At 38.7% G+C, this 15,974-nt stretch overlaps 1 protein-coding gene across 6 annotated transcripts; it reads left to right on the plus strand.

The window, feature by feature from the left end:
* The first annotated feature begins 241 nt into the window (after positions 1-241).
* On the plus strand, positions 242-15,709 carry LOC108565561 (ABC transporter G family member 20). 6 transcript variants are annotated; one of them, XM_017925090.1, is made up of 8 exons: positions 242-573; positions 12,893-13,120; positions 13,189-13,705; positions 13,775-14,089; positions 14,148-14,670; positions 14,734-14,920; positions 14,990-15,078; positions 15,136-15,709. In XM_017925090.1, exons 2-8 carry the CDS (start codon positions 12,906-12,908, stop codon positions 15,612-15,614), a joined length of 2,325 nt encoding a protein of 774 aa, XP_017780579.1. In that variant the 5' UTR covers positions 242-573; positions 12,893-12,905; the 3' UTR covers positions 15,615-15,709. The 6 variants fall into 6 exon arrangements, with proteins under 6 accessions (XP_017780579.1, XP_017780578.1, XP_017780576.1 ...); XM_017925089.1 differs by lacking the exon at positions 242-573 and adding an exon at positions 3,100-3,188; XM_017925087.1 differs by lacking the exon at positions 242-573 and adding an exon at positions 10,106-10,198.
* The last annotated feature ends 265 nt before the right edge of the window (positions 15,710-15,974 follow it).

Raw genomic sequence — 15,974 nt, forward strand, 5'->3', positions numbered from 1 at the left:
AATAATAACGATGATGATCACGATGATAAGTTGCGTTGGTTGAGGTGGTGGTGGAGGAAGAGGATGATTTGTTGTATAGAAGCGAGTCTCTTTCCTTCATTCTCAGGTGATATTACTCACATTTCTTTTCTTCTTACCTTCGATTCGATATACGCGTTCGTCGTTCTCTCTTTTTCTCACTTTCCGTGTGCGTATCCGTCTGCTCCCTCCTGGGTGGGTGGGGGATCGCAGCGAGCGCTCTCGGACTTTGGGTTCGCCTTCAACGGAGACTTCGACGAGCAGTTCAGCGAGTAACCCAGTCGAAAGCGCGCGCGCCCGACGACACTCCACGCACGGACATATCAAAGTGATAATACGACACACAATTGCGGTTGTTGTTGTTGTTGGTGCTTCTCCTCCGTTTCATTGATTCATTCAATATTATTTGCCGCATCGGTGAACAGTGCTCTCTAATTCACTCGTAGAAGAAGAAAAGAAAAAAAAACAGTGCGTCGATTATTCATTTTTGGGGGGTGCTTCTGTTTTCCAATTGGACCAACAAAGAACGGCTAAGAACTTCTCGTTTCATTTGACGTAAGAGAATCGACAACATTTATTATTTTAATCTATAACAATCCATCAATTCCGAATGTAACTGCTGCTGCTGCTGCGTTTCGTCGCAACAAATAACACCTGATGTGTTTCTGTTTTGGCGTTTCGAAATCGGCGATTTGGAAATTTTAATTGCCCAATCGCAGCGGCACCGAAACAACACACACGGATAAAAAAATTGCCGTCTTTCGTGTTTAGTTGTTTTTAATAAGTCTTTGTTAATTATGTAAAATTATGTTTTTTCTCGATTTGCGTTTTAAGATACTCCACATCAAAATAAGTTTCCAATAGGTGAAGTCTTGATTCTTTCCATTAAGAATGTATTAATTGTGCATTAAGTTGACGCAATTAGTTACGGTTACGTTTCTAAACGTATCGATTTCGAACATTTTGCAAACTTTTTTCATATTCGATTCGTTCATTTCGTTTTCATATCATTTCGAGGAAGTGTCTTGCGATCAGTTTTCCGTCCGTTACTTTGAAAACAACATTTGCTCTGTTGCATTACTTTAGAAAGTTTTAATTCTGCAAATCCAATTAAATTTATTCGTTTCGTTTCGTTTTTTTTTTGTAGAGTATTTTTCTCTGTCTGTCTGTCTGTCTCTTTCTCTTGCGTTGAGGTAACTTTTGTGTTGTGTTATAACGAAATTGTTATGCGCTCATAATAGAAACACAAAAATTATCGTTTAGAATTCAATTAGAATGTTATTTACTGTATAGTTTGTAATTTTTTGTTATTATGTAAGTTTTTTTTTATTTGCTTTTAAATGTCATCATTATTATTATGCTTAAAAAGAAGTTAGTAGTAATAATTGGAAGTATTAATTTGCAACTGCATCATGCAACAGCTTTAGTTTTAGCGTTTTAAAGGGGGCCAATTTCGATGTGTGTGTGTGTATGTGTTACATAATAATACCGGGCACGAATTTATTATAAATCGCGTTTTGTAATTTTGCAAACGTGACACATGCGAAACACCTTGCAACACCCGACAGTCACTTGGAAAACATACGCAAAACACGACGAAGCGGACTTTTCTGCTTTGTTTACAAACATTCTCTCTCTTTCTCTCTCTCTCTGTGTGCTCGCCTTTTCGATTTCGTTCATCTCCGTTCTTTCGCTGCTCGTTTTTTTTTTGGGTTGATTTTGATTCATTTCGTATGGTGTTGTTGTGTATAGATAGTATGATGCACTTAATAGGGTTACGGTTGCGTTACGTTTCACGTTACGTGTTTACCGTGGATTTAGGTCAGTACGTATGTGTTATGTCGCAGGCAGCGTTCTTTTCTCTCTCTCTCTCTGCGTGTGTGTATGTGTGTGTGTGTTGCGCTCATCGACAAAAAGTTGCGGTGCGAAATTCACGGCCAACGCACGTCCCAAACGAAAATTTCTAATTGGATGGAAGAAAACTAATTCGTCCAACGATAGTTTACTACTTCTTTCATTTATCTGTTTTGTTAGTTTCAGAAGAAAGCATTCAAATCGTTGCCTAAAGTCAAGTTGTCGTGGGAAACTTTTGTTTCTCGACTCGAGCGTTAGTGCGCTTGATTTTTGTTTCGTAAGAAAAGGGGATTCCCCCCGATCGATGAAAACCTTCGTCTTTAAATATGTTTCTACCTTGAACTTTGATTATTTCATTTCAGGTTTGTACAGTTTATCAATTAATTTCTGCAATTCTCAATTAGTTTCCAAACATTGTCTTCGAAATTCGTCGCTTGGAATCAATTTTGAACATTCAACAGAGTGGAGAAACTTTGTTTTCGAATAACTCGCGCATTATGTTATTTACACAACTTTCTATTTCCGAAAAATTGGTAATATCCAGATACAGTCTTTGCGTATTGGAATTGACTTTGTTGTAATTCGTCAAATCGAGTGACCAAGATAATTGTTTTTCTTTTTAAACTCGTTACTCATATTTTTATGTAACAGCTCACGTGATTCCTTTTCATTTTATGTTTTTTTTGCGTGCGTGTGCTTTTCATCCTCTCCTCGTTTCGAACGGAATTTACGCAGTGACGCATACGCAAACAGAGTTCGCGTTAAACGAACGATTACGCAATTAGTATTATTATTATAAATATCGCTTTTGCAAATGTATTTGGAAACTATTGATTATTTGTAAATCAGTTTTGTATCGTTGCGTTTGCTGCAGGAGTCGCTGTTAACGGTAAAAACACGCTTCTTTTCTCGGTATTTTTTTCGTTTTAATCGAGATGCCGAATGCATTATGCATGTGCGGGACTCCTCTGATTGGTTTATGTGGACATATTTTCGGTCGTAGATTCTACATTTAAAATCGCGTATTGTTTTATGGATAAATAATACTGGTGTGTGAGGCTTTTCCTGTTTCTCTGAGTACTTGGAATGTGTCGAATGCTAATATTTGCGCATTCGGAATTGATGGGTTTTAGTAGTGTTATGTCGTGGGTTTAATTTAAAAAAAAATGTTTTTTTTTCTTCTGTTATTCTCTTTGTAGTTCATGAGGGGGAATCTTTCGATTTAGCAAACTTAGACGGCAGCGAAACAACGGCGAGAGCAAACGAACAGAAACAAAAAAGTGAAATCCGCATTATCCGACAATTATGTTAATAACGTAAGTAATGGGATATTATTTAGATAGTTTAAACACATTCCGATTAGTTGCGCTTGTCTTTTTTTTATCTAGGCAGGATGCGACGAACGCGCGTTCGAATGTCGGTCGGACTTTGATTAGGGATTTACGTAAAAGTCGTGTCAAAACGAAAAGTTAAAAATTAAGTTGTTTCTCTTGAGATTGTGAATTGATTCCGGTCGTGATCTTGAATGCGTTATTAATGGGGTTCGATTCCGAAACGGTGTACACTCTCAAACCGATCGTAATTCATGGTTCTCCAAAAAATAAATAAATAAATAAATAAATAAAAACGCGTACCTCGTACGTCAAATAACTCTGCTCGCATTTGGTAATGGAACGTTTGAGGTTTCTGAGCCAAGGACGACCTCTTCTCCTTACTACGCGCGCGTACTTTATCTCCTAAATCAAGATGCGTGCGTGTTACGCGTTTACTTTGCGATTTTCAAGTAATTGGGGAATTTGTTGTATCTAAAATTTAGAAATCTGTATTTTTTAAATTGCGTATTAAGTGCATTGTTTCGTTTGCGAGAAAGTGAAAACGAAACTGAAACCATTTTTTTTCTGTTTTGTTTTCAATAATGACCGACCGACGTTGGATTCTTTTGTAAATTCCGCCGGCCGAAATGTGGCGTTCGTCGTTCGGTTTGCGGTCTACTACTTGTTTGCTACTTGACTCATTTACAATTTCCCCGCAATCTTCAATTTGTTACAACTTTTGCTTTCGTGTCTTTTTTCTTTCTTTCTTTAATAACTGTATGATGAATCGATTGGTTTTCGCAAATTGTCTATTGAAAGCTTTGCTGCAGACTGTATGTTAATTGATTAGTGCGCGCTTTCGTTTTGCTCACATCCAACGAAAGGGAACGTTCTTCTTGCATGTATATTATTCGATTCTTCAAAAACTGTTGTTTCTATATACAGTAGAACCTCACATAACGAGCATTTTGCTTAACGATGAGAAGAGAAGTCCCGTCACTCTACTTTTGGAACGGATTGTAAACTCGTTAAGCGAGGTTCCACTGTAAGCGTTTTTGTACAGGGGAAATGTAGGAAAAGATTCTCGTCCCCGACACACATCCAACTGAGCAGCGAAATTTCAATATGCTCAAGCAATTAGCGTACAATTCTTTTGTATTTTCGTCCTTTTTTTGGGCTCGTTCATTTCGCGAATTTGATTGTTCCATTAGTTTCTCACTCTCTTTGTTTGCTTTTCTCGTTCGCTCTCAATTAAATTACGCATGGAGATTTTAACTAAATATACAAATGTGCACTTGATACTTTGTGATGTGAGAACGTGCACTTTGACGTTCAAGTTTAATGCAGTTTTTGTAATTGTTAATTGGTCGGAAACTTGATTGCATGCGTTTTGTCGCGAGACGGCTGTCTTTTTTTAATGCTCAATAATTAATGCGATTCGATTCTATTCTCGGACTCTCATGAATTTTCCACACATAAACTTGCCGACTTTTATAAAAGTAATTTAATTGCGGTTTCGCTTGTTTAATTGGAAACGCGCGTGGTGTGATGATTGTAAATTGAATAATTTTTTTTGTAAATGGTGCAGAAATGCTGATGCAAAACGAGATTTTGTTGTTGTTTAGTAATTTGACGATGAGCAGAGAGAGAGAGATGACATTTTTTAATTGCTTCTACTTTGACCTTTTGATCATCATCTTATTCGTGGATTCGAATTGGAAATTAAGTCTGTTTCAATGAAATTCAATTAATTTTTTTTTAAATTATTTTTATGATTGGTAAAACTGTTGTATAAACAGAATAATGGGCTAACAGACACGTTGAATGAATGATAGGTGATTATCAAAGTCGGTGGTGTTTTTAATGTGGTGATTTAATTCCCGAATCGTGTTCTTTGGAATGCAGGTAATACACTTATACTTTAGATATGTAGATAGAGGGAGTGTAGGGATTAGGGAGGAAGGGTCGTTCACCTATTTTGTTTTATTCTTCATAGACCTTAGTCACCTTGCGAGTGATCAGAGTAGGTCCAGAGACCGGTTCGCAGCGTCTCTATCTGTCTGCTTTCTTGTAGACTACACGTATAATCGAAATCCATGATTAAATATTCAACACATTTCGGTCTAGCTAGTCCTCGCAACGGTGTATCCTCGTCCTTTACTTTTTTTAAGAGAATGAAAAGAAAAAGGAGACACGGATTGTGAGAATCTTGTAAACGTGCAGTTGGTTGGTTGGTTGGAAAAGACCTCCGATCATAGCCAAGGTTTAGTTAGCCTTGTGCGGTCGCGTAGATTCGTGTAATATTAAATGTATTTAATATAAATTAAATAGTAATGCAGTAATAATAATAATAATAATGCGGTGGACTTTTAACGTGTAGGGCAAAGTCCACGGCAAGGAGAACGGGTGTAAAACGTTGCGTTTCCATTTTTCTTTACATCTCTCTCTTTTTCACTCTCTGAGTTTCTGTTTCTTAGCTTGACTTGTTTTAAGTACACAGACGACTGCAGAGACCAAAGAGTTAATTACGCAACTACATTAACAACAGAAGTAGAGAGAGAAAAAAATAGGAGGCAAATGCTAATTGCGCGCTTGGAAACGTTTCCTTCGCATGTGAAACATATTTATGAAGTGTTTTTACTTCATTGGGTCATAGTTATATTTACGCTGAAAGACGGTACTTGCCAAGTAATTTGTCTGTTACTTAAATTATAAGTACACCTTAAGAGACAATGCGATATTTGCCAATTCACATTAACGTTACTTAAATTAAGTCTACCTTAAGTAACAATTCGATACTTGACATGTTTCTTGTGTATTACTTAACTTAAGTACAAGTTAAGAAACAATGCGATATTTGCCAAGTAATTTGTCGCTTACTTAAATTATGAGTACAACTTAAGAAACAAGACGATACTTGACAATTCACTTTTCTGTTACTTAAATTAAGTCTACCTTAAGTAATTCGATACTTGACATGTTACTTGTTTATTACTTAACTTAAGTACAACTTAAGAAACAATGCGATATATTTGCCAAGTAACTTTTCCATTACTTAAATTAAGTACAATTTAAGAAACAACAAATAACTTGTCCGTTACTTAAATTATTATGAGTACAACTTAAGAAACAAGACGATACTTGCCATGTTACTTGTTTATTACTTAATTTAAGTAACTTGAGAAGTACGCACACAGATTTGCAGATGACCGAAAGTGAATAGTAGCTGTATTTTTTTTTTGCTGGTTACAAAGTAGAATGAAGAAAAATGGAAAACGTTATTGAAATCGGGTTTCGAAACGCGCGTCGTCGTTTTGTGCTTAAGGACAAGTAAAAGTTGACAATTATTAGTCTCAGCCGTCTTGTCTCTTGCTCGTTCCTTTTTTTTCTTTTTCTTTTTCTTATTCTCCTTTTGTTGCGGAGGAGAAACATGAATGTGCATTTAATACGTAAAGAAATATACATGCATATTATTTCTCTCTTTCTGTGCAACTCGCTCTTTTCTAATATTATGTGTTAAATTTGTACTTGTGCAGCGCTCACGCAAATTCATTTAACCGTTACCACCTTTCAGCATTTTCTAATAAGCCTTTCGTTTCCAATCCAACTTCCACTTTAACTGGAATTTGGTTAAGTTTAAATTTTAGCTCTATACGCTTATTGGATCTTCTTTAGAGAAGCGATTCGCATTTTAGATTAAATTGAGATAAACTTAACGAATCGAGAAGATAATTATTCAAACGCGGCAAACAAAACGTCGAGTTCTCTCTTCTTTTTTTTTTTGGATTTCGTTGTTTTCGTATTCAATTCACGGCCGGCTAAATTATTTGACCCACAACTCCTAAAACGACGATCGACGATCCTGGTAACCATGCAACAACGATTTCCATGGATACGTAAGAAACAGTCATTGTTTGTCTGGCAAATTGCGAACATATCCTAATTGTCGATCCTCGCCATCAATTCGTTCTTTACATTAATCTTGTTTGGCTTCATTTCTAGTTTTCTTTTTTTTTTGATTACCACCGTTTCCTTGATTTTAATTAAGATCGAGTCCAATTGCAGTTGTTAACATTTTACAAGTTAAATGTCATTCCATGTTGTTGTTGTTGTAAATTAATGTTGATTACGATTTAAATTCTTGTTATCCTTTTGGTTGGTCGACGTGGGTAATCATCGTTTTCGAGAAGGTCTCGTGCGTAAATCGAAATATTTTAATCCTGGGTCGACCGAAAATGATATTTAAGAAAAAAATAAACCCTCTGCATTTACGAGGAGATCGAAGAGAGGTCAAACCAGTTCGCGCGTGACGTCAATAGATTCCTTTTTCGGGTTCGTTTTTTTTTATATACACATAACATACATTATTGCTTGCGGTCCCTGCTCTTCTCTCTCTCTCTCTCTCTGCGTAACCAGAAAGGTAAACTGGATTTCGTGTTAAAATTAGACTTCTCCTTCGCCTCTTTCTCCTCCTCATCATCATCATCATCATCGTCGTTGGTTATTACAAAAGAAATGATAATAACGTGTACGTGTCTGAGAAATTATTAACAATGCGCGAACAGAACAGAAACCTTAGCACACTTTCTTCGGCGTTAGCGGCAAAACAACATTGGTGGGACACTTCGAGATCTGTCGAATGTTAATTTCAAGTTGATCTCTCGAAATTAACAATTTTTTCTGCGCCACCTTGAAGCTTATACATTATAATAATTTTAAATTAATTTCGAATTTAATAATTCATTAATATCTATTTCTCTATATAAGAAATAGACTTCAAAACAAAAGTGTATTCAAATAGGTTTTTTTAATTTATATAAATTGTTGTTTTCGCGACGTGTCCGTTTCTCGGATCAATTCGTTTTCTTCTCTCTCTTATTTTTTTTGTGTGTGTACGTTTTCGAAGGACAATTTCCGCCACAAATTGCCGCTGTAATTGTCTGTAATTTTGCAATCAACGAAAATAGAAAAATATTGTCTCGTAACGTTTTAAAACGTATGCATAAAACATTTGTTACTTTATAATTTTATTTGTTGCTAGTTTTAAAAAGGATTTTCATGTTTTCTTCGGCGTCCTTTTGTAGTTGTAGTAGTTGTTGTTGTTGTTGTTGTTGCTGTGGTTAACTGGAAACCAATTGAAACGCGTAAACAAAGCGTAATTTCGGAAACAAAAGAATGATGGTATATCATGGCGTGTGCGATTCGAAATTATGAATCGATTTCGTGCAAGATGTGCTTAAGTTTTTTTTTGAACGTTATTATGTGATTTGCGCATTGCTTCACTTGAATCACGTCTGTAGTTCTTGAGAATTGTTACTTGTCGAGTATTTGCGTCGAAATAATATAAAGTTCTTAATTGTCAATTTTGTGGCAAAGTCCGACAAGTGGTTCGAACTTTGTTAGTTAGCTAGTGAACATCAGTGTAATAAGTATGCGAAAATTGTCTGCTTTGTAATCATTTGAAATGCGTTCGGGTAATTGTGTACATTTGCCTTGGTCACGATCTCTCCTGATTTATCATTTTCTTTATTTTTATTCTTCTCGAACATTGGAACGCACTGCATTGCAATTAGACTTTAAACATTTCGCGATCGGGACATTGGAATGTTTCTTGCGTATCAAGGTTAGAGCGGTGTGCTGCAACTCGATAATTGTCCTCCCACCTCTACACTCACTCTTCGCGTCGCATTACTATTATTAGGTCTATCTATCGTTTAACTTTCTACCCCTCTACTGCTTAATGACTTAATCGTTTGTAACGTCGAAACGATATCAAGTTGTTGGGCTTACGAGTAACTTGTCAAGTATACAGATCACAAGTAACTTGATCTTGGTGACGTGACGTTAAGACATTGCGTGTGCTGCGACTTGACTTTCACTCGCGGGTGGAATTTCCATGGAAGTTAGCTGGAATGAAGTAGTTGTAGTAGTGGGTCGACAAACATTAAGAGTTTTTCGCAATTTCGTTGTTTCCGGTCAATGGAATCTCCTCATCATCGCCGCCGCACGTTTTTCTCATAGACACACACTTAACGTATGCATGTGTAGTACGGTTTATTGGCCTTTCTCGTTTCGTAATGTTCTGCTGCTGTTGGTGGTCGTGTTTCTTCATTAAGCCGGTCGAAAGCGAAAGCGTTATAAAATCTCTTTTATAATAATAATTTTACGTGAAATTAAGAAGCACACGAGGTGAGGTGTTTCTGTCCGAGGGGGGGAGGAGGAGAAGTATAAACGTTGTACGTTTTGGTAGGTGGCGGCGGCGAAATTTGTATCGCATCCGTTCGTAATGATCGTAATAACGACGAGTTTCATAAAATTAAGAAACTTGCGCCAAAAAAAAAAAACAAGAACGAAATTAACGTCGAGAGTGCCTTGCGTTGCGTTACGTTACGTGAACGCGCGCTCTAATTGGAACCGACGAAAATTCACGTTGCTCAATTTCGGTTCCTTATGAGGCGAATCGAGTATTTTTTTTGTTTGGTTGACCCGATTACATCGTGAAAATCAGTCCATTGCTAATAGAATTATTACAATTTGTTTGTACTCTTGTGTGTGTGTGTAATTATGTGAATGCATATCTAATTTATCGATTCGCATTGAATCGAGGGGATGGATTACTGCATTATTGAGTGAACGTTAAATGATTTAACGGTCGAAATCGATGTGCCGCTGCCGCCCCCGTGTTTTATCAGATGTTCATTTTTTTTAGTTCAGTTTTTCCCAATTGTTTTACCTGTACTTTACTCTTTTGTTTTGCGTCCATTGAATCGCGTCACCGCTGCGACCCGGGTTGACTTCTTAATTAAATAAAGTACGTTCATCGATTCTTGCTGCTGTTGCCTCTTCAGTGTCGTAATGTCTGTCCCTTTCTCCTTTCGCTCTTCTCCGATATTTCTGCATCGATTCGTTTGATTGTTTGCAATAAGTTTGCGTAAGTGCGCAAGTTAATAAGATATAATATTCAGTGCGAATCGAACGATGGCCGAGGTCCAACCGGTGCAAACGTCGTCCAGGTAATAATAATAATTGTTGTCGTCGTCGTCGTCCTTCCATCTATTTTTCGCCTGGGAAAACTTGATCGCACTTTCATTGAAAACAAATTATTACACCGGTTCGCCTTTGCATTTTTGTTGTTTTCTTTTTTGTTTGCTTGATTTTACATTGGTCGCACTTAACTTGAAGACGATAGTCTCGCTGTACGTTCGATCGAATCAATGAATTTGGTCTTGTTAACTTGAGTTATTGAAACTCTTACGACGCGCCACCGATCTTGCTCTCGAAGCATATTTGAAAGTTCACTACTTTAGACATTCCATATGAATGTAGTAGTAGTTATATAACATCATGAATAAGTTATTTCCCCGAGGCAGAAAAGTTTCGAAACGCGACACATATCTGTGTCTTTCTATCCTCGTGTGCTTTACGTCAATTTTTGTGTCTGGATTCGAATGAATTACTTCATCTGAAATAGATTTATTTGCAATTGAAAAGTAATTTTCATTCTCCTCCTCTCAGTTGCAATCATTAATATTTCATGAGTTTTTTTTTTGTATTATTTTCAATTATTTCTTCCTCTAATTGATCGATATCTCCATCGAATCGCTGGATGCAATTTTAATTGCGTGAATCAGCGATTTTTTCTCATAATTACATCGCATTTGTTACACAAACAAACACTTAATTTGTATTAAACGCTTTTGGTTTGATCGAGAGTTTCCACAATTTTATTTGTCTCGTACTAATAATAATTGTCGTCTTTTCACTTTTAATTGCCGATAAAAAAAATCATCGAAAACCAGTTTCAAATGGTTTGTGTGCGAGAGGAGAACAACGAAGAATCTCCATTAAACCGCACGCGTTTGTCGTTAGGAAGTGACACGATTGTTTAATAGTTGTCACCTTTTTGGACACGTCGTTACTATCTTTAAATCGATTGTTTTTCCTCTTTCATCTGTTTCGCGATGAAAAATCAATTGTTTTTGATGCGAATGACGCTAGATGATTATTAGAAAAAAACAAATTGTTCTGTGAATTGCTCAGGTGATTTGATTTTTGTTTTGCACAAATGCAAATTACTTAACATTGCCGATTTATTTAACACTTTTGTTTTGATAGGGTAGCCGTGNNNNATTAAATTGTTTTTCACGCGAATGCTAGATGATTATTAGAAAAAACAAATTGTTCTGTCTCAGGTGATTTGATTTTTGTTTTGCTAGGGCAGCCGTAGTTTTGATATAGTTATCAATTGTTTGATTTCCTCTTTCATCTGTTTCGCGATGTAAATTCAATTGTTTTTGACGCGAATGACGCTAGATGATTATTATTAAATCGTATGACAAGCGTTTAACAAATTGTTCTGTCTCAGGTGATTTGATTTTTGTTTTGCACAAATGCAAATTACTTAACATTGCCGATATTTAACACTTTTGTTTTGCTAGGGCAGCCGTAGTTTGTTATAGTTATCAATTGTTTGATTTTCTCTTTCATCCGTTTCGCGATGTAAATTCAATTGTTTTTGACGCGAATGCTAGATTATTATACGATTTATGACAAACGTTTACCACAAAAAAAAACAAAATTGTTCTGTCTTAGGTGGTTTGATTTTTGTTTAACATTTTAGTTTGTTGTAGTTATCAATTGTTTGATTGATTTTTTCAAGATGTTAACCGAATCTTCTAAATATTTTTCCGTATTGCTTTCATCGATGCGTACCAACAAAATATGCTCGCTTTGCGTAAATATATATATGTGTTAAAATCACTATACTCTTGTAAACCTTCGCTTCGCCTCTGACGCACAGAATTCGGTTTTCGGCCTTCTTTTCGTTTTTCGCCGCCAGTTATTTTCGGGTGTATTTTACACTCGTTTTCCTTCGTTGCTCTTTGCGCGACCTCTCTCTCTCAAGTCTGTACTCGTTTTCTTGTTGGCATTTTCTCGTACACGCTAATTTGCGAATCGTCGTTATACAAACAAGGCAATTAATTAATTTGGTATGAAATGTTTCGTGCTCTCATAACTAACTCCACTACTACATTGCATGCATTACAGTTTCCGAACACGTTCCTCTGTGATCCTTGAAAGGCCTTCTTCCTTCTCCTCCTTCGACGCAGCGCGCCTACCGCTTTTATTGTTCCGATCGTTTCTCTTTTGTTTCTGTTGCCACGGAAACAAAGATATGTCATGCAAACAAGCAAATAAACAAAGTAGCATTTGTTGTTGTTGTTGTAGCTTGTAAGTCAGTCAGAGATGGTGATAAGTCACGCGTCGAATTGAGTAATGTGTTTTTGGCAATGAATTGTGCGCTTTTTGAGTCACGTCAAGATTTACTAATATTTCGAACATTTTGAAAAATTGTAATTTTCCAAATTTATAAATATCGTGTAGCGGCGTTCAAATAGTAATATAATGTAATTGTCTTTCGATTCGATTTCCGCGGAACGAATTTTAACACGTTTCCATTTCAATTACGTTTATGCGCAAGTGTTTGCGTTCGATGATTATTAATTAGTGAGTGTGCGAGAGGGACTCTTGGGTAAGAAGAAGGTAGCAAGCGGCCTGTCTCTGTGGCAAAACATTCAAGGTCGCATGAACGCAATTAATATGCAATGTTTTTTTATATAATCGAGAACGAGAGCAGAAGGTTGTGTTTAATTTATTTCTTTTTCTAATTTTTCTAATTTTATTTTTTTTGTTTGTTGTTGTTGCAGTGATACGACGGCGATGGGTGAGAGGGTTGAACCTGTGACGCCCGGTCCAGATCTGGTGGGCGTCGGCGTCGAGAGGCCGCATCCACCGCTGAACAGTCAGCAGTCGACGATATGGACGAGGAGGCAGCAGGCGGTGTGCGTGAGGCACGCCTACAAGCATTACGGGTCGAAGAAGAACCCCAACCACGTGCTGAGCGATCTCAACATGACCGTGCAGAAGGGCACAATGTATGTGCAATGAGATGATGAAAGATGAGATTTGTTGCTAATTTGATTGTTTTTTTCTCTCTATTTAGCTACGGTTTGTTGGGAGCCTCGGGTTGCGGTAAGACCACACTGCTATCGTGCATCGTCGGAAGGAGGCGCTTGAACGAGGGCGAGATTTGGGTGCTTGGCGGAAAACCGGGGACGAAGGGTTCCGGAGTGCCGGGCAAGAGAGTCGGATACATGCCGCAGGAGATCGCGCTCTACGGCGAGTTCACGATCAAGGAGACCATGATGTACTTTGGATGGATCTTCGGGATGAAGACGGAGGAGATCAACGAGAGGTTGCAGTTCCTGCTGAACTTCCTCGACTTGCCCAGCCAGAACAGGATGGTCAAGAATTTGAGCGGCGGACAGCAGAGGCGTGTCTCGTTCGCGGTTGCTCTGATGCACGACCCGGAGCTGCTCATCCTCGATGAGCCGACGGTCGGCGTCGATCCGTTGCTCAGGCAGAGCATCTGGAATCATCTGGTGCAGATCACCAAGGACGGTAACAAGACCGTCATCATCACCACGCATTACATCGAAGAAGCCCGGCAAGCTCACACGGTTAGTTTATTATCTGTAGATGATTTTCAAATGTAACTTTAATTTAACGCGCTTCGTCTCGTATTGCAGATCGGTTTGATGAGAAGTGGAAAATTGTTGGCCGAAGAGTCGCCCAGTCGTCTGCTGACCATGTACAACTGCAGCTCGCTGGAGGAGGTGTTCCTGAAGCTGAGTAGGAAACAGGGTCAGGCGAACGCGCCGACGCCCGCCTTGCCAGCAGAGGCACAACCGCAGAACATGTCTAACAACATCAGTTTGGCCACGCTCAACTGGGACAAGAAGAACGAGTCGGTGTTCGTTACGGAGGAGAGCGGTGTCGTCGGCCTCAACTTTCACCAGAGCAAGGAGATTCTGATACACGAAGGCGCCAACGGACATCTGGATGTGAGTTCGATATCGATCAAACTTTATGTAAATCGTTAATTTAAAATGCTTCTTGCAGATGAACGGCGGTACGAAAGGCGGAATCATGGACTCGTGCGACGACTGCAGCTGCTCGAACATCACGTCGGTGGGGAAGATCAAAGCTCTGCTGCAGAAGAACTTTTTGCGGATGTGGCGAAACGTGGGCGTGATGCTGTTCATCTTCGCGCTGCCCGTGATGCAGGTGATTCTCTTCTGTTTGGCCATAGGACGAGACCCGACCGGCTTGAAGATCGCCGTCGTCAATCACGAAACCAACTACACGAACCTCACCTACCAGTCGTGCGACTACGAGATGGGCTGCAAGTTCAGCCATCTCAGTTGTCGATACCTGGACAATCTAAAGAACGGGACTATAATAAAGGAGTATTATCCGGACCCGCAGAGCGCTCAGATGGCCGTGCGGACTGGAAACGCCTGGGGTGCCTTATACTTTACCGAGAACTTCACCGACGCGCTCGTTGCTAGGATGGCTCTGGGCAAGGACGCCGACGACGAAACACTGGATCAGAGCGAAGTCAGAGTGTGGCTCGACATGTCAAGTGAGTAGTGATGATGACTTCAATCACGAACAACTGACTAATTCAATCTTAATTAATTTATAGATCAACAAATTGGCATAATCCTGCAACGAGATCTTCAACTTACGTATCAAAGTTTCGCCAAGTCGCTGCTGAAGAGCTGCGATCAGAATGAAGCGATCGCCGACGTACCCATCCATTTCCAAGTTCCCATTTACGGATCCAGCAAGCCTTCGTTCACCGATTTCGTTGCGCCAGGTGTAATCCTCACGTAAGAATCATTATTTTGACGATCTCTTGAATGTTTTATTAAAAAATTCTTTTATTTTCTTATTTTTAGCATCGTTTTCTTCTTGGCCGTCGCGTTGACGTCATCCGCGTTGATCGTTGAGCGGACGGAAGGTCTCTTGGATCGCTCCTGGGTTGCCGGTACGTCTTAATTAATATTAATTTGCGATAATATTAATTGAATTTGTTGATTTGTAGGTGTATCTCCCGGTGAGATTCTTTTCTCGCACGTCGTCACGCAGTTCGTGGTGATGTGCGGCCAGACGGCGCTCGTGCTCATCTTCATGATCCTGGTGTTCGGTGTGCAGTGCAAGGGCGACATCGGCTGGGTGATCATCCTGACGATCCTCCAAGGTCTGTGCGGCATGTGCTTCGGTTTCGTCATCTCCGCCGTCTGCGAGCTGGAGAGGAATGCCATCCAACTGGCGTTGGGTAGCTTCTACCCGACGCTGCTTCTCAGCGGCGTCATCTGGCCGATCGAGGGGATGCCTGCCATCCTCCGGTACATCTCCACTTTCTTGCCGCTGACGATGGCCACGACGTCGCTCCGTGCGATGCTGACGCGCGGCTGGTCGATCATCGAGCGCGACGTCTACATGGGTTTCCTCTCGACGATCACCTGGATCGTCATCTTTCTCACCGTCAGTATGCTCGTCCTTAAGTTCAAGAGGGGATGAGCATTTTCCTTACTTCAAATTACAATTGTCATTAAACAACAATAACAACAACAACGACAACGACAAAACCTAAGAAAGAATGAAAAGGGAGAAGATGAAGAAGAAAAACGCAATAAGAAATTTTTTATACATATATATTTACATATATATGCAGAAAGTATTTGTTGGATTTATTTTTTTATTATTATTATTATTATTAACATTAAGTGAAAACAAGAACGAAATTATTTTTGTATTACGTACTATGTATTTTTTTTTTGTATTTGTTTGTTAAAAATTTGTTGTGAAAATGAGCGTGAGAGAGAGAAAGAGAGAGATTGAAATTCTATATATTTATATATATGTATATGTATGTATAAT

This window comes from Nicrophorus vespilloides, unplaced genomic scaffold (assembly GCF_001412225.1).
Source record: "Nicrophorus vespilloides isolate i.1.1-1 unplaced genomic scaffold, Nicve_v1.0, whole genome shotgun sequence".
Lineage (NCBI taxonomy): Eukaryota > Metazoa > Arthropoda > Insecta > Coleoptera > Silphidae > Nicrophorus > Nicrophorus vespilloides.